Raw genomic sequence first — 18,523 nt, forward strand, 5'->3', positions numbered from 1 at the left:
CACAGCGCGCGGTGGGCGGGAATGACGGCAGCGCTTCCGCCCTTCCTCGCCGCGCGGCTCTGCGCATGCGCGGCGGGCGCGGGGCGGGAATTCCCGTGAGGGAAGGAGTCCCACCCCTCAGGAGCGTCCTGATCCATCCGGCCTAAGGTTGCGTTTTAAAAAAGAGAGGCGGGGAAAAAGGCACGTACAAAGCGAGGCAGGAACGCTGACCGGAATGAATTGAGGGGCGTGGAGATGAGAGAGAAGCGCATAGGGGAAGAAACAGAAAGAAAGAATAAAGAACAAAAAAAAAAAAAAAAAAAAAAGGAAGAGTAAATTAGCATCGAGGTCTTCAAGAAGGAGTGGATCTGTTCTTGTCATTTTCAGCGAGCACAGATAGCTGGAAGTGTCCGAAAATAGCTGTTTAATGCTGGGGGGCAGTGACAGAGGTCAGCCCTCTGGGATAAATACAGAATTCTTGTTACTGGGCTCCAAGATGAATTGTCTCACTCTATAACAAAGAACATGCAGCCACTGCTGCGGCTCAGTTGTTCATATCCATGCAAATGTGAAAAAGGGGTTTTTTTAGTAGTCACTGAACAGTCTGAAGCTTTTACAGAGATAGGCTTTGCTCCATGGGATGCTTTATTATCATCTCTACAAGCTTCAGTGAGGAATGGTACAAAAGATAAACACAACAACTGTTCCCAAAGGTTGTTGTGGGTCAGATGCCCAGGTAAAAGGGCTGCAGCAGTTCAGTGGTGTGGGAATGCTCAGCATGGTGTGCTTTGAGTTGGTGGTATTTTCATTTGGTTTTGAATTAAAACACAATTAATAACCCCAGTCGGGGCATGGTAGTTAAAGCATCTTTTGGGAAGTCAAGGGAATTCTGTGTATATATTTGGGATGACCTTGAGATAGTCTGTGAAGATGAGACTGTCTATCAGAGGTGGCCTGCTGGTTCCTTTGCTCAGGGTGCACATCTGATAAGAGAGATTTAGTCCCACTGAAACTCTGGGAGGAAGCTTTTTCAGCATACATATGTATATTTTGCTGCTAAAACAGATGCAGCCCTATAAATATATACATATATATACATATATATATATATATATATATATATATATATACACATACAGATATAGAAGGCTGCATCTGTTTTAGAAGCAAAATTCAGGACAAAACTGTGTATGAACATCCATCATCAATTTTTATAGTGATACAATGCTGCCAGTATAGTGGAGTTAGTTACTTTTTCTCACTGCTGCCTTGAACTGTAGCAGAACTTTATTTGAGACTGTTTCAATAAAATACTCAAATGTCTCTTTTAAATATGTGTGGTTATTAATATATAACCAAGTAGAGTTTACCTGACTTCTACTTTGCATCACCTTGTCTCTAAAATTGCCTGACATGATTATGCCCATTTTAGGTGGAGCATTTGACCAGAGGGAAATGTTTTCAGACACGTCTCTCAAATAAGAAATTTGTTTCTGTAAAGACAGTTTTCTCCAAATTTCAAAAAGTTTATTTTTGTGACTAATTAAAAAAAAAAAAAAAAAAGGAAAAACTGAGAACAGACAAACATTAAGAAAACTAGATAGACAAATTTCAGAGGTAACACATGCTCCTTATGACACTCTAAGATTTCAGATACAACACAGGGATTCAGGCTCTGGTAACAGGACTTATCCCAGCTCACTGAGGCAGTATGTGGGACGAGCAAGCAGTGAGGTACCTGCAACTGTTCAGACCCTCATCTACCAGAAATAAACAGCAATTCTATAAAGTCACAGTAGCTGTGGGGCGGGGGGGAAAGGAATTCGCAAGGAACTGGGGAGCACAATGCTACTTGCCAACATCAGAGAGATACTTTGGAGTTCTTTGGGCACTTCCACTCCCCATCCCCTCTCCAGGCACCCTTACTCTCTGCCAAGAAGGGTAAAGAGGTGCCACTGCCTCATGTGAAGCAGGCAAAAAACTACTGTTATCAGGCCATTGTCCCAGTTTTGGAGCCTCTGCATGGAAATCAAAGAAGATGTAAACAGAGCATCCCATGTTTTCTCTGGATAATCATTCCATAGAAAGGACTGGGCACAGAGGCAGCAAAGCCCAAGAAATCCTTCTCTCCAACACAACAAAAAGCACTTTTTTGGTAACAGGATCCCTTTTACGCCTTGACCATGGAAAGGGAAATGCAGATGTGTGTGTGGGGCTGCACAGGGACGCTGGTCATGGCCTGCCCAGCCTCTGTTCTGGGCAGCAGCAGCACCCAGGCCGCTCTGCTGCCGTGGGGCTCAGGGCTGGTGCTCAGGACTGATCTCCCCAGTGCCAGGGTGGCCTGAGTGCCTGCCCAGGTCTCTGCCCAGGGTCTTAGGCTGGTTTTGCAGCTCCTGCTGAGGCCAGCACTGCTCCAGCTGGGTTGCTGACTGCCTCCAAGCTGTCCCTGTGGAAGCTAGTTTGTGTTTTTCTACATTACAAGGCAGCAGCAAAAGCAAGACTACAGTGTAGACATACCTTGTATCTCTCAGACCCCAAGTGCAACTTTATTTAGACAGACAAAAAAAAAAAAAAAAAGCAAGTCAGTAAATAAAAACCAAATTTTCTGGGTGATTTTGGAGAGAGCTGCCTCGAGGGTCCGTGTTTCGTCACAAGCACTCAACTAGGATACCTTCACTTTGCCTTTCTCGGGAGCTGCTTCATGGATGAGTGGCTGCTCATCCCCGTTCACCGACAGCATCCTCTTCTCCGGCGGCAGCTCCTCGGGCTGGCGAGCGATCAGCAGGCGGCAGGTGAGCAGGATCCCAAAGACCAGGGCGTGGGCGTAACGCTTGAGGGGGTCCCCCACGAGCTGGTGGAAGAAGAGCACAGCCAGCACGAGGAGGAGGAGCAGGAAGTTGGCCACGTCCTTGGGGCGACCAGGCACCAGTGTCATGACAATGCCACACGCCACTTCCAGGGCGCCGATGCTCTTGCGGAGGAGGATGGAGCTGACTCCCATCTTCTTGAGCATGGGCAGGGCCCGCACGTAGCTTTTGTATGCCCGTTTCTGGAACCAAGCAGCCAAGGACATCACGTGAGAAAGTGAAGGCAAAGGTGACTTCCAATGAAACAGATTATTTCAGTCATCACAGACCCCTCTGGCACAAGATCCAACCTGTAAAGCTTTTGTTTGGGGGTATATTAAACCATCAATCTGCAATTCCCCCTTTCTAAGCAGTTGTCTCCTCATTGGAAAACAGTTCTGCAACCTCTCATCTATCTTTGGAACTACAACCAGGGCAGGTGTACCTTACTCTGAAATCTGAGGTTCTGATTGCTGGGATTAACAGTGCAGAACCCTGTTATTAAAGCAAACAAGCTTCTTTCTAAGAGTACCTGTGCTTTAAAATTGACTAATACACCCAATCCCTGCAAAGGCAAAGCACAGCAAGTAAATACAAGTCTCTTTCTACTCCAAAGCAGTTTACAGTAGTTATGGGCAATGCAGGCTTAGGGTGGGACTAAACATAAAAGCCAAGATTCACCAGTCCTATCCAGTGCTTACATACCTTTATGATCCTATCTTTCCTCAGGTGAAAGCAAGCTGACATTTGACATTATTTGCTCCCTGGTTTATGCTGGATTTAGAAGCAGTGTGTCCCAGATTGCAAGGCAAAATGCATTCAATTTGCCATCTGTATGGCAGTTGTCTTCTGTTAAGTGGGCAGTTTTCCTTATCTCTTCCACAACCAATCCTCTCTCATGGGAGACATCTGCTGATAATGGGCCACTGAATGTCACTGCATGACTGATAAGAACTAGAACATCCCACTGTGAGGTGCTCCACCCAGAGGGAGGGGCCAAACATTCCTACCTGGATATAATCTCAAGTTTCTAAAACACCAGCACAGCTTTTTCTGCACTGGATTTCCCAGAGGAACAGCTGCCTCTTCAGAAGAAGACTACACCTTTCCTACAGGATCACTGCTCCAACAGAACTACACCTGACACTCCAGGAGCGCTGCAGCCACAATTCCCAATTGGACTGCGGCCAACACCCTGACTAATAGGGTGTCAGGTTGTATTCTGACTCTGTTTTGGTTTATTGCATTGGTTTTTTTTATTTTCTTCCCTAATAAAGAATTGTTATTCCTGCTCCCATATTTTTACCTGAGAGCCCCCCTTAATTTCAAATTTGTAACAATTTGGAGGGAGGAGCTTTACATTTTATCCATTTCAGGAGAGGCTCCTGCCTTCCTTAGCAGACACCTGTCTTTCCAAACCAAGACACAGTGTAAGCTGCAAGTCAGCCTGCTTACACAGCTGCCTGATTCTTTTGGGGAAAGAAGCAACCTTTGTTGTTACACATGTCCAGGTTCTTGCATTTGAACATTAGGTGCAGGTGACCTCACTGTTTTGTTTGGGTTTTTTCTCTTTTTGTTTTGCAATCAAGTATTTCCTGTATATATGTATATTTTTTTTAATAAGCCTTCTATATTCAGTGTGAAACATTGAAATTATCTCCACTTATACTTGAGGATAATATCCCTGAAGGTATTCTGGCCATTGTGTTCTTTGTTTTCAGCATGAGGGAAATGGAAGCCAATTCTCAGTTACAGGATTGTTCACAGGCACTGATCAGACTGTGGACTTACTTCCATACAATTTTGGAAACCATACAGAACTTCCCCATGTCTCCATAGATTTTGATGCTTCCTTTTGAGAGGCATCACAGGCGGTTAAAAAATACCCAGCATTGTCATTTTTGCTACAAAATAATTGAAAATCTCATTACACATTTACTCCAAGTGTTTGCATTGTAAGGATGTATTTTAAACCATCAGTGACTAAAGCCTCAGAGCAGAGTATTTTTAGACAGCTGTGCAAAAATACAACATTTTAAAGAAATTTACTATACACATGTCCTAGAGTACTCTGGTATTTTAGGTATTTTAATAAGCAAACTAATGTGTTTTTTGCCAAATGAAAAACTTCAAGTTTGATGTTTTAGGTAAATAACAAAGATTCTCTGTTTTCTGGGGCCAAAAAGCCATCCTTATGGATTAGCAAGGTCAGGTTTTTCCTAACTGTCTGCATGACCTGACAGATCACCAGAGGATATAGCTCAGCAAAGGCAGGAGAGCCTAATGAGTCATGAACATGTAACAATATGGACCATGAAGAATAATGGTGCTGTGTAATACCTGCTTTATAAAACAAGAGATCATTTCTACCTGTAGGCTTGACTCTTGATAAAGCAGAAGGGGACACAAAAGTGAAATATTTTACAGAGGAAACATTTTGCAATGCTCCTAAAGTCTCTGTGCTTTTTCTGTAGCAGAAGCTTAAGAGCTTTGTTTTCTAGGGGTTTTACCTCATGTGTCTCTTGCCCATAAGTTACTTCTTGGGGATTTTCCTGTGAGATCCCTGTGCTGGGCTACAGACTAGGCACTGAAAAATTCAGATGTTATTTGAGAGCTAAAGAAAAGCAGCTGGGCAGGTGGAGCAAAGGGAGAAAACAGAATGTGCTGGAAACTTCCAGCACTATTTTTTTTAGCGGCACAAAATTTATACTAATCTTTTCAACCACCACAATAAATAACTGGGGAAGTGGCAGGGGGGAAGGAGGGCTGCGCAGGAGAATAAATAAACACAGATGAGGAAGCAAAATGTGGCAGCCAGTCCCCCACCTGCCTGCAGCTCGCAGCTGGCAGAGCTCTGCAGCAGGGCTGGCCCTGGGCGAGAGGAGCATAAACCAGTTCACCAGGTGAGAGATGCACACAATGCACACACCGTCCTCTCCTCACCCCTTTCCTCTTAAGCAAGAGGGGGAGAGGCTTGTTTCCCAGGCAAAGAGAATGATAAGAAGACTATTAATAATACCTTCCTCTGCCAGCTAATAATCTCAAAGCATTTCACAATCATTAATTAATCCCTGCACAAGTCGGGTGAGGTGGGGACAGTCAGTGTCATTATCCTTGCTTTAAAGCATCGAATTTTGAGGATGAACATCTGCCAGAGCAGGCATCTGCTTCCCCCCCACCCCCATCCATTGGATAGGTTTCCCCTCGGGGACCAGCTGTCCCTGCCTGCTGCATGTCTGGCACTCCTGCCGGCCTTGCTTTTACAGCCCCTCGTGTCCCCATCCTGCGCAGGCTGCGTGTGCAGTGCCACCCCATGCTCCTTGCCTCCCATCCTCATCCACCAGAGGCTTCTCCGTGGATCGGCTCAGCCGGAGCCAGACGCGGGCTGCCAGGATATCCCGGGCACTGCGTGTTATTGGCTTCCCTGCATGTCTGTCAAGTCAGGAGTCAGATAAGCTTCTTCCCTCTGGCGGCCCTCGCTCGGGGTTCAGGGCAGTCACCCCCTGCGTGCCCCGCTGCTCCTGCTGCAAGGCGGGAGAGCCGTAACGCGCCTCCCTGCGTGCTGCCCCACTTACCATCTCATTGTAGGCATCCCTGCTGAGCCGGGGGGTCAGTTTGATCGTCCCCATAAAGACGAAGAAGAGCCCCAGGGCCACCGAGAGGGCGACGATGGTGATGGTCCTGGGAGATGCCATAGAGCCGCAGGGATCCGGTCCTAGCGAGGCCTTGTGGCTCTGGCTGCCAGCCCGGGTGGGAGGGAGTCCGTCACCATTGAAGGCTGTAGGAATAAAGCTGCAGAGGCAGGAGGATGGCAGCGGGAGGGGATTCAGCCTCCTCCACTCAGCAACCCCTGGGTCCTAAAGCCCTGCAGCCAGAGCCAGGCAGCTCCAGCACTGGAGCGCAAGAGGAACTCATCCTGTTTCTCTGCGTGTTCCGTAAATCACCCACAGAAAGCCGAAACTGAGTAAATTCTAGGGATCCAAAGGCAGAGCACAGTTATTCATTAGTGGGAAAACAAGGACATGTTAGCAGAGGGCGCAGGAGTAACGTGCTGTGGAGAAGTGGGCAGGGGTCTCATACATAGAGAATTTTCAGTTTAAGAAATTCAGATGCTCATACATAGCAAACAACATATTGGTTCATTTATTTGCATCAGGAAAGAAAAAGAAATGTTTTGTCTCTGTGGCTCTCCTGGAACCTGATGCTCAAATGGGAAGGTGAGGCCACTTGTATGACCCTGATAAAACTTATCCTGTATGTTCAGCTATCCAGAGGCTAGTGGAAAATGTTTTATGATCCTCTGTTACTTTCTGCTTTAAAGTCATTGTCTCCCCTACAATTAATGCAACAAATTTCCTTTTGACCAAAACCTAGTAGAAATCTATTCAGATCTCACAGTGAGAAACCAAGGTATAATTACATGAAACAGAACTGCTGGAATGTTGCATCCTTTGGTATAAAATGAAAGCAAGAGGCTGCAACAGTGTGTAAAAACCTATACTCATGGGATAGTGCAAGAATGACACTTCCTATGCCTGTTAGGAATCTCATCATTGCTCCCTTTATGGTGTAGTAATTCTTAAATCCTAAACACTTGTATTTTGAGCCCCTATGGCTTGAGAACTGGTTACTGTTAATATTCAAAGCTCAGGTCTGGAATTAACAGTCTGAAAAATACAGGCAGCTCTCCCAGTTTCCTTGGGAGTTTATCAGCTTTGATTCAAAATATAATGAGACTCACACAACACAAGGGAACTCTGCTCATTTAGACTCCCCTTCACATTACAGCAGCTCCATCTCTGAAGAGCTGGAGAAATATAACACTGTGAGCAGAACAGGACACATACAAAACAGAAGACAAATTTTAATTAGCTATTGCAGAACATCCTGAAGAAGAAAAATATTGCAGCTGACATTTTCACAGGGCACTTCATATTTAGGTATCAGCAATCATTAGTGAAGAAGAGGGAGGCAGATGTGAAAAGAGAGACACTGAAATCTGTTCTCTTTACTTAATTTTATAGAAAAAACTCATTGTTGAAGCTGGTGCCTCCTCTGGGCAGGGACCCCAGCAAAGGAATCCCTGGGCTTTCATGCTCTTCCAACCTAAATCTCCCACAACCGCTCTGACCAGTGGAAAATTACAGTCTGGTGTCTTCTCATTGTTCATTGCTTTGTGCAGTTTGTGGGTGAGAAGCCATCCACACCCAGCCAGGGCTGGAAGTCCTGTGTCCTTCGTTAGGCACAAGGTCAGTGCCCATTCACGGCTCCTTGCCTGGGGCTCCAGTGATTTCCCACTATCCAGGGCAAAATTTGCAGCTTGAACACCGAGCTACATATTCCTCAACACAGGGAGAGTGTCTTTTCCAGGCTCCTTTAAATAGCAGCCCAAGGTTTGCAGGGGAAGGAAGGGTGAGGAAATGCTACAGAGAACCTTTTCACCCCAGAAATCCAAGTAGTTCTTTACAGAACAGTGTTGCTAGGCAACCCAAAGTAAGAGAAAAAACAAAATTATTTATTTTTATACAACTGCACACAAAATAACTTAAAATCCTAACTCCATTGGCTCTTCAGGACAGGAGGAGGTTGCTTCCCAAGCTCTCAGAGCTCATTCCTGCCTTCTTGTCAGCGGGTGAACAGCAGCACCAGCTCACAATGAACGGTGTGAGGAAACATGTCAAAAGGAATAGCCAGCACAGGGACAAATGGCTCCCCTGCCAGCTTCTTCTGTGGGTCAGGTGGGCAGCACAGCCTGTGGAAAGCAAAGAGCATCCTTTAGACCAGTAGCAGAAGCCTTCCCACCACTGCTATCACAATCCAAGGCGGACCCACAAAGGAGGTATCATGTGTTTGACAAACACTCCTCAGAATCTTCAGCTGACACTGGCTGAGGTATGGAACCATCAATACTGAATCCCCAACCAGCTCTGAAAAGCTCAGGGACAAGCTGAACAGTCAGTGGCAACTTCAAAGCTCCTTTTCTCACAAGCCATCCCAGCTGAAAGACACTCAGTTTTCAGTTTTGCACTGCCCTTATGACTGCCTGCAGACAGATTTATCACCTGGGTCTACCCCAGCTAAAGACTGACCAGATAAAACGACATGATTAACCCTAAGCAGGTGACAAATCCCCTTGGCTTCACCTCCTTGGCGAAGGGCCAGCCTTCCTGCAGTGCACCCAATGGACTCTGTATCTCACATCCAGATGTGCTTGTTCTTTTACTGATGCCTTGTCTGGACTCAAGAGGGTCTGTCACTGAGATCAAGAGAAAGGAGGAGAGTGCTCACTCGAGGAAGTTCCTCATGGCTTCACCCTCTGGCTTGCAGGAGATGTAGAGCAGCCTGCGGATGGACCTGCAGTTCCGGATGGCTCGTACAACCCTGTGATCTGCAAAAACAGACAGCCTGCTTTCCCACCACCACCCTGAGCTCTCCAGAAGGACATAATTGCATAGCATCACAACTGTCAAAAATACAGATGCATATTTTGCTATGTTCTGTCTCAGATGAAGTCCCTCAGGAGGCCACGGGTATGACCCACACTGCTGAGAGCTTAGCCAACTTGGCAGGCAGGGCAGAGCAATGGGGGAAGTCCCTCTGCTTCCCAGGAGGATGGAGGATGACAGAAAAAAATGTTAATTAAGCAAAGGCATATGAAACTTTCCACACACACTTGTGAGAGCACATCTGGGCACCAGGACCAGTGTGTGACTTCCCAGTACACACTCCAGGGGAGACCACTGAGACAGTTTGAGGGTTGTGTTATGCTGCCTGGGGAAAAGAAAAGCAAAGATCCATTTACTATCTTTAAGGATCTCATGGGGGATTACAAATAACTGAGAATCTTCTCAAAGGGGCATGAGAAGAGGTTGAGAAGCAGTAGATGTATGGCAGCAAGGAAAAACACTGATTAAATATATTAGGTAAAACATTTTCAGGAAAGGAGACACACCCTTGGATACATTCAGACCTCAGCTAGACTTTATATCCCTATGCAACCTCATACAACTCTGAAGCTGGCCTTGCTATACTTGTGAGATTGCACCACAGACCTCCAGAGGTCCCTTCTCTCTTAAATAATTGTGTGAGTCTGTGAAAGATGGAAAAAAGATTAGAGCTAAAGAGAAAGCATGATGAAGGCACTGAAAACAGCAGATTTATGGGATTTTAGCTGCTGTCAGCAATAAGAAGCGAAAGATTAAGCAAGGAAAGGGTTTGGAGCCCGCATAACAGGTCTCACAGAACTTGTTCAAAACTCTCTATTTACAAGATGAAAATAAATAGCATTTTCTCTCACGTAGGCCAGCCCGAGAAGGGTTCACCACAGCAACAAGCGGTCGGGCATCCTCCCACAATGCCAAGAGCTGTGGTAACACAGCCTCTGCCTTTCCACTATGAAACTCACAGTTTGAGATCCCTGTGAAACAAAAAAGCAACCACATGAACTGAGTCTCACCAAGAGTTAGGTATAACATGAACCACCCTTTGCTGTGTGAAGGCAACTGGTTAGGGTTCCTCTGCTCACTTCTACTCCGATTTTTCAGCATTTAGTTTGAAACTTTTTGCCACAGTGAGATTGAACTCACCATTGAATGCTGCATTCCACTCAGCGTCCTCTATTGCCTTCTCCACCACCTCAACACCAATAACTTTGGACACTTGGTGAGCCAGAGAGAGACCAATTGTGCCTGGAAACACAGGAAACAAAAATACTCCATACATTCATGCTGAAGAAACAGGCCTTTACGTAGCGAGGATCTGCTCTGGAATGCAAAGCTCTGGGAGCCCAGGACCCCACCTGTTCCACAGCAGATGTCAAGGAGGACAGTGTCCCCAGTAGCCTGGCAGAGCTCCCCAACTGCCTGGTACAGAACTTCTGCTCCAGCCGTGTTGACTTGGAAGAAGGCGTCTGGAGAGATGCGGAACTTCAGGCCGTGCAGCTCTTCGAAGATGTGCGGCGCTCCGTGGAGGAGCTGGTACGGGGACTGCTCGTGGGAGCAACGTGTCATGGTGCTGGCAGATCACACAAAAAACAGCTGTTGGAAAGCAGCAGAGGGCAGTTTCCATTCCCAGGGTGCTCATGGGCAGTAGAGGATGGTTTATCACCCAGCAACTTGTATTTCATGTGAGCCTTCCAACAAGGTTAAAGCATTTTGATACTTTGTAAGGGATCTGTGACTTGCATAGCCTAAATTTCATTAAAAGGATCAAAAATGACTTAGCAGAAGGTAGCATTCCTCAGGTCTATTCCCCAGTTTTGCTGCTAATATGATTTACTGTCTTGGGATAGTCACTGGAAGTTTTTTCTTCAAGATTCCCAGACTCATAATTCCCATGAGGTAGAGCCATAGTGTGTTCAAATAAGTCTGGAAAAATAAAAGATGGGGCCATCTTAAAGCCACATCTTCAAGAGGGATCCAAACATCTCTCTTTCTCTTCCAGCACTCCCTGAACTGGTGGAATTTGAATTTTATCAGAAAGGGTAGAAGAAGGTGGCTTTGTTTCCACTTATTTCCCCTGTCGAGGCATTTACCTCTCTTGGAAATAAAGTGATGTCAAGGCACAGACTGCTCCAGGCCCACATGTGAAGAACTCCTTCAGCAGTGCTTTCTGAGTAGCCAGTACCTCCTATCAAGAGTGAGAAAGGAAAAGCTGCCTCTTTGGGTAACCTGATTAAACCCCTCTCCCCAGCAACACACCCAGCAGGCTCAGCTCAGCCAGATGTGCCTCTTGCCCTGTCCTCCCCATGCTCACCTGGCCCAGCTGTTGGGGGTGGAAGGTGATGATAGCCATAGTGTGGCCACAGCGAGTGGTACGAACCACGAGCTCCCGCCAGTGTCCACCTTCATGGAACAGGATGCACGGGTCCAGAGGGGAGTGACAGATGAACTCCTCATAGCACTGAGGGGAGGGGAAATGCCACCTTTAGTGTGGGAATCCAGGGCTTCCCTCTGGATGCCCTGGAAGGTCTGGGACCCTGGCAGGGGTCAGGAACCCCCCTGGACAGAGCCCCCAGAGACACTGGCTGTGATCTCTATCCATGGAAAAGAGTTTTCAATCTTACAGGATCAATTAACAGCTCTGAGTGTTTGATATCAGTAATAAGTGTGGCACGGGTGCAAAAGTAAAATTTTAGGATTCTAGATGAGGGGTCCAAAGGGGACAAGATGGAGGAAATTGGGTGTGCCTTGTCCTTTTTCTCCTTCTTCATGCCCTCCATGTCTCACTGTGGTGTTGGCATTTTTCTGTTGGTTCAGGCTGGGGACACACTGTCCAACGTAGGTGACAGATATTGGCACGTTATTGTAAATCCAGCCCAGGGAGTTTCTGGTATTTAATGTTTGTAACATCCCACTGAGGGCAGAGCCCCACATGCTGCCCTGCAGGACAGAGCTGGGCAGGGCAGCAGAACATGTGAGAGATCAACAGAATAAACAACCTGGAAACAGCACAGACCAATTATGGCTCTGCTTTGGCAGCGGGGCAGAAAGACAGAGACTTTCTATGATCTTGGGATCATTTAAATACCACAGATTCCGACACTTTAGTACCATGAAGACAACTGCCCTGCTCTTAGCTCCCCAGACAGGCAGCCCTTCCACCACTGTGGCCTGTTGTTTCTGTTTGATTTCAATACACTGGGTGAACGTTCCTTCCGGGCTTTTGAAAGACAACACATTTTAATTTCATTACTCATGACACTTTATGGGCGGCAATGTTGACATGTCGGTTTTTATAAAATTATTTATTCATCAACTATAATCAGGCATGAAAACTTTCAGAACATGAAAATGGACTTGAAAACATTGCATTACAGTGAAAACATTAAAATTACAGTGTTCTAAGTAAGAGTTATTGCATTCTCTCTATTCCACAGTGAAGGGACAGACATAACTTATTTATTTACCTGGGCTACTTGTTTGTGTTTTGAGGGTATGTTCTCCACATGGTTGGCTTTCACACAGACAATATTTCTTTCTGTAGAAAGATGGATAGAAATTTAATTGCTCTGGTTCAGGGCACATAAACCACTTTAGCATCTGACATGATAAACTGTGGAGAGACCTTTCCCCATTTCCACAGCCCATGCCAGCAGTTTTCTCTGAGTTTCTTGTCCTGCACTGACCTCTGCCAGTTCCTACATACAACCCCACAGTTTTGGGGTTCCCATCTGGTCCTCGGTTCACTGAGAAAGTTGATTTGTTTCGGTAGCCGTTAATGATGGGCTGAGGGAGAAAAGAAGGAAAAGCAGTCTTGGATGAAAAGAAAAAACAGTGGAGGAAAGCCAAACCCCAGCCTGGATATTCTGTTGCCAACATGGGAAGATGTATATGAATAGGCAAAACACAGAAACAGAGCTTGTGCACAAGAAACCTTTGTACTGCCCCCTGGGGACAAGAAGCGGCTCGCTGTGACAATGGTGACAGGTTTAACAGGGAGGTATTAGGCACAAAAAAAGGGTTCCTAAACACTGGGCTTATTTCACTCTCAGGCAGTCACAAGCTGTAAAGCACAAGTTAGCAAGGACTGACTCAGACACGCTCTCTGCAAGCAAATTATGTCCCCCATGAGACTCTTGAGCTGTTGAGTGAGAGACTGTTGGTGGCTCAGAAGGAAGAGCATTCCCATGGGACACTCACCGAAGGGACTACAGGCTGCAGAGGACAGCAGAGCCCACCAGGTTTCTGTGCATCTATGCCCAGCTCCTCAAGACGAGATGCCAGTGTCTGCAAAATCTTCTTCTGGCTTTCATACTTTACCTGCAGAGGAGTTCTAAGGCAGAAACACTCTCACAGGACAACACAATGGTGGGCAGCTCTTCATCACCCACCTCTGAGGAGTCCAACAGGAGGAAAAACTGCAACTGAAAATATAGCCGCAGAGGAACTCTGCCCTTTTCATAACCACAGCTGCTTGGAGAAAGAGGAAGAAAGAAAAATCCTGTGTCTATGATCCCCAAATGCTGGCCTGGAACACTCTGTCTAACCTGAAGCCCCAGTGAAGCAAAGCAGTCCCACAGAAGACAGGATCACTGTGCAAATGCCCATCCCCTGTACTACAAGGAACCTCACAGTTCTATCTTTCACAACAGGACTAAAGCAGCAGCAAATGGATCCTGAACAGTTTGCAACATTAAGATGCTAGGGACTACTGCTCAAGGGGATAGGAGGGACAGCTGGGGCAACACAACAGAGAAAATTCTGTGTAAACACATCTTACCTGTAGCTGCTCTTGGTAGGAAAGTCTCCACAGTGGTGTCACTGCATTTGCTAACCTGGAAAGCACAAGGCAGAGCCCAGAGCTACTTGAGTCCTGATTCCTATGGCATAACATCCCTGCCAGCTACTTCATGGGCAGGACTGTTTTGGTGTGAGCTCTGCACCAGGCTGTGAACATCCAGACTCCCAGGGAACCACAATGAAATGCACAGGTTTGTGTGTAGCGGGAGGGAATTTCAAACTGCCCATACTCTCTGACCCAGCCACCCACACAGAAGTAGTTTAGAGATAAACCTCAGAACTTGCCACTACTCATATCCAAAGCACAACAAGCAAAAACAAAACACAAAAAAGCTGGTTTAAAAAATAAAATAGAAAAAAAAAAAGACACAGACACATATACCCTAAAAAGACTCCCCAAAAAAGAGGTGAGGCTAATATGATGATATTATTCAAGCACTCGTAACTGAGTCTCTGAGCCCATGGAGAACACCACCCTGCAGCTAGGTAAGTTGCAGGTATTGCTTACCTACGATCTTTGGAGCTGCTTCCAAAGCACCCAGTGCCAGCTACTCTGAGATCCAGGACTGCAAATCAAATGGACTATTGCTTTTTGCTTGCCAATATGGCAACTTATCTGCTCCTTTCTTCTCAGAACTTTTCGTTTGTCTCCTCCACTATCCCCTCCCCAGGCCAGATTCCAGACAAACGAGCTGAGCTTTGGCTCTTCCATTCCTACCGGGTGGAAGTAACCCCCCCAAAAAAAAAACCAACCAACCAACCAACCAAACAAACAAACAAACAAAAAACCACCACGTCCACACCTTTAGGTGCTACTTTGAAAGAACATTTGGTCACTTTGCAAATGCCATACCTCTCCTCCCAGGAAGGCTCTGGCAGGCTGCGGCTCACCCTGGCCTTTTTCTTCCCGTCCCGCGGCGCCGCTGTGGCTGTCCCCAGGCCGCGGTGCCGAGCGGGCAGGCTGAGCAGGGCGAGCGGCGGCCGCAGCGCGCAGCACAGAGCCATGCCGGGCAGCCGGGCAGCGGCACGGCCCGGGCACCGGCAGGACCCGGGCACCGGCAGGACCCGGGCACCGGCAGAGCCGCTCCGGCAGCGGCAGGACCCGGGCACCGGCAGGACCCGGGCACCGGCAGAGCCGCTCCGGCAGCGGCAGGACCCGGGCAGCGGCAGGACCCGGGCAGCGGCAGAGCCGCTCCGGCAGCGGCAGGACCCGGGCAGCGGCAGGACCCGGGCACCGGCAGAGCCGCTCCGGCAGCGGCGGCGGGCGGAAGGGGCGCGCTGGGAGCCCGGGCCCGGCCCCGCGCTCCCCGCCCCGCGCCCCCGCGGAGCCCCGGCGGGCGCGGCGCTGGGAGGAGGGCTGAGCGTTCACCCCCGTGCCGGTCGGACACGGGCAGCAAAGTGCCACAGCAGCTGCGGGCCGCGCTGGGCTGGGCTGGGACAGACGGAGAGCTCAGTGCCGCCGAGCCTGTCCGATGGGATGCTCAGCACTGCGGGGAGAGCTGTGGCTGCCGTGTCACCTCGGCCCGCAGGGTGGCTGCAGTTGGGTACGTGTGGTCACACGGACAGACGGGCAAGAACAGCCTCTCCCAGCCAGCTCCGGCCGCGCCTCCAGCAGCTGCTCCGGGAGCAGCGAGGAGCAGGCAAGCACACGGGCTCCCATGCTCACTTAATCTCTCCATCACGAATTATTTTCGGCGCTGGAGATTTTCTTAGGCAGACGGGGCTTATTGTTTAGGGACGCCAGGACTTCTCTTGTCCTGTCATCCTTTGATGTCACCTAAAATAACAGCCGCCACACATCCTTTGGCCAAGGGGCTCACCCACTCGCTGCTATTTGGGTGAATTGTTCTTCTGTGAACCTGGCTGCTGCGATTTCCCCCAAGAGCGCCAGACCTGGCCCTCTCCCGCCTGGCTTCGCTCTCGCCCCGCGTCCCATCCCGCCTCGTCCCGGTGGGGCCGGAGCAGGAGCGCGGGTCCGCCACTCCGCCAGGGGGAGCTACAGGCCCAATGCTCGGCGCGCTTGGCCACGCCCCGTGGGCGGGGTCATACAGCATGGCCACGCCCTCCGCGGGCGTGACAGCCGGGACGCGCCGGCTGCAGCGGCCGCGCCCTCGCCACACCCCGTGGTCACGAGACGCTGGTGCGGGCGCTGATTGGCCGGCGGATCGGGGCGGGGCGAGCGCTGATTGGCCGGCGGCGCGGCCCGGAGCGCGGCCCGGCGCGGCGCGTCAGTTCCGCGCTGGGCCCGCGATGCTGTCGGCGGGCGGCGGCTCCGGCCCCGGCGGGGCGGGCGGCTCCGGGCCGGGGCTCGGCGGCGACGGCGATTTCCTGTCGCGGTACCGGCTGGTGTCGGCCAAGCTGCGGCGGCGGTTCCTGCGGAAACCGAACGTGGCGGAGGCGGCGGAGCAGTTCGCGGCGCTGGCGCGGGAGCTGCGCGCCCAGGAGAGCCTGCCCTACGCCGCCTGGTGCCAGCTGGCCGTGGCGCGCTGCGCGCAGAGCCTCTTCCACGGCCCCGCCGAGGCGGCCGCGCTGGCCGAGGCCGCGCGGCTCTTCCTGCGCCAGGAGCGGGACCTGCGGCAGCGCCTGGGGCTGCGCGGTGGCTTCGGCGAGCACGTGGCGGCGGCGCAGAGCTGCGGGGCCTTCGCCGCCCGCCTGCACCTGGAGAGGGGGCAGCCCGCGCTGGCGGCCGGGCCGTGCCTGGAGCTGGCGGCGGCGCTCCGCGACACGGGCCAGCCCGCCCGCGCCGCCGCGCCCCTGCAGCGGGCGGCGGAGCTGCTGGCGGCGGCGCGGCTGCCGCTGCAGGCCCTGCGCTGCCTGGCCGAGCGCGCGTCCTGCCTGCTGCTGGCCCGCGACTACGCCGGGGCGCTGGCCGCGCTGACGCGGGCGCAGGCGCTGGCCGGGGCCGGGCTGGGCGGCGCGGCCGGGGCCGGGGCCGCGCCCGGCGGCGCCTTCCTGGACGTGCTGGCGAGCTGCGAGGTGTCGCGGGTGCTGCTGCTGCTCCTGCTGCAGCCGCCGCCCGCCAAGCTGCTGCCCGAGCACGCCCGCACGCTGGAGCAGTACTGCTGGGAGGCTCCCGACGGCGGACCGGGCACCGCGAGCGGCACCGGGACGGGCGCGGGGCTGCCGCCGGCCGCCAGCTACCTGCCGGCCGAGCTGTTCCTGCTGCTGCAGTCGGCAGTGCTGGCGTGCCAGGAGAAGGACGCGGAGGCGCTGAAGGCGCTGCAGGCCGAGCTGTGGCCGCTGCTGAGCGCCGAGCAGAACCATCTGCTGCACCTGGTGCTGCAGGAGATGCTGAGCCCCGCCGGACAGGGCCTCTGAGCGCCGCCGCCCGCAGGGACCGGTCGGACTGGTCGCTTCCGCTGGTGCCAGCACAGACTCTATTCCCTTATTTATTTTTAATACGAATTCTGTAACGCAATGAAGTAATGGTTGGTGAGAGAAGGCGTTCATCTGCGTGTTTGCCTCGTGTCAGAGTTGCTCACTGTATGTACTGAAAGTTGTCATGCTTGGAAGACGTGTAACCCTAAAGCAGAAAGGCCATTTCAGGGCAGAAGGAAGCTGTTAATTAAAAGACTGGCTGCAATTTGCATATGTTGGAGGATTTGGGTGTCTATGAATCAAAAGTTGTTACAGTTCCTTTTTCTAAAACAATCAAACAAAAAAGTAAGATACTCATTTTCCCCCTCTCCTGAAAACTGTCACTGTAGCCAATACGAGGCCTGAGTTTTGTGGTGGGTGAAAGGAGTTGGTCACTGACCTGTGAGTGGTTCCTGGGGTATTGGTGGCTTGACTCCAGTCTCTGTAGCAGCTGTTAACCCAGAAAACGGTGGCAAATCCACTTCATCTGAGGGAATTTAGATATGGAATTAACGGTGGAGGTGGTGGTTACAGGAGTTACTGGAATGTGGACTATTTGTTTAATTCTTTTCAGCTGTTACCCATCTGCTCTCCAGCATTTCTGTCTCTTGCTTTCTGCTTCTTGGGACGTTTAGGTGAAGACAGCAACTCTTTAGAGGGGAAAAGACCCTGCTGTCTTTGGTGCACTCAGCTCTTGGGTACAGGCCTTGCTAAATTCCAGCAGTGCTACTATACAGCCTCAGGCAGGGCAGCCTTTATCCTGGAGGCTGGAGATGCCCCTGGGGTGTTGTGTTGGATAAAGAGCGATTCTAGGGTACCCAGCTACTGGTGAGTGAAAGAAATGCTCTCAGCCAGCTCTTCCAGAGACCCTGCAGGGGCCGAGGCTTTCATAAAAAAGGCAATCCCGGTTGTACACCTGGAAGAGAAGCCAGAGGTTAGATGTACTTGTGTTGAACAGTGGTGTTACATCTGATCTTAATATTTGGGTCTGGAGATAGCAGTTTTTTCAAGCGTTTTTCCAGTGTTTGTTTTTCAAGTTTTCTTTACCTTCCACACTTAAGTAATTAAGCACTTGCCATTTTCCCCTCTGAAACGCAAACA

General features: G+C 50.1%; 3 protein-coding genes across 3 annotated transcripts; 1 reads left to right on the top strand and 2 right to left on the bottom strand.

Annotated features, from left to right (window-relative positions):
• Positions 1-2,493: 2,493 nt before the first annotated feature.
• Positions 2,494-6,708, bottom strand: TMEM35A (transmembrane protein 35A). Its single transcript, XM_021534600.3, has 2 exons — positions 6,401-6,708; positions 2,494-3,028 (listed from the first exon to the last, which is right to left on the bottom strand). The coding sequence occupies exons 1-2, from the start codon at positions 6,518-6,520 to the stop codon at positions 2,642-2,644; spliced, it is 507 nt and encodes a 168-aa protein (XP_021390275.1). The 5' UTR covers positions 6,521-6,708; the 3' UTR covers positions 2,494-2,641.
• An 864-nt stretch (positions 6,709-7,572) lies between these two features.
• TRMT2B (tRNA methyltransferase 2B) lies at positions 7,573-15,083 on the bottom strand. Its single transcript, XM_021534601.3, has 12 exons — positions 14,919-15,083; positions 14,046-14,100; positions 13,466-13,585; positions 12,952-13,051; positions 12,733-12,803; positions 11,580-11,726; positions 11,359-11,453; positions 10,624-10,838; positions 10,412-10,513; positions 10,123-10,242; positions 9,114-9,213; positions 7,573-8,577 (listed from the first exon to the last, which is right to left on the bottom strand). Exons 1-12 carry the CDS (start codon positions 15,068-15,070, stop codon positions 8,451-8,453), a joined length of 1,404 nt encoding a protein of 467 aa, XP_021390276.2. The 5' UTR covers positions 15,071-15,083; the 3' UTR covers positions 7,573-8,450.
• A 1,232-nt stretch (positions 15,084-16,315) lies between these two features.
• Positions 16,316-17,654, top strand: LOC110472690 (40-kDa huntingtin-associated protein). Its single transcript, XM_021534613.3, has one exon. It carries the CDS (start codon positions 16,316-16,318, stop codon positions 17,381-17,383), a length of 1,068 nt encoding a protein of 355 aa, XP_021390288.3. The 3' UTR covers positions 17,384-17,654.
• The last annotated feature ends 869 nt before the right edge of the window (positions 17,655-18,523 follow it).

Source organism: Lonchura striata, chromosome 14, assembly GCF_046129695.1.
Source record: "Lonchura striata isolate bLonStr1 chromosome 14, bLonStr1.mat, whole genome shotgun sequence".
Taxonomy (NCBI): domain Eukaryota; kingdom Metazoa; phylum Chordata; class Aves; order Passeriformes; family Estrildidae; genus Lonchura; species Lonchura striata.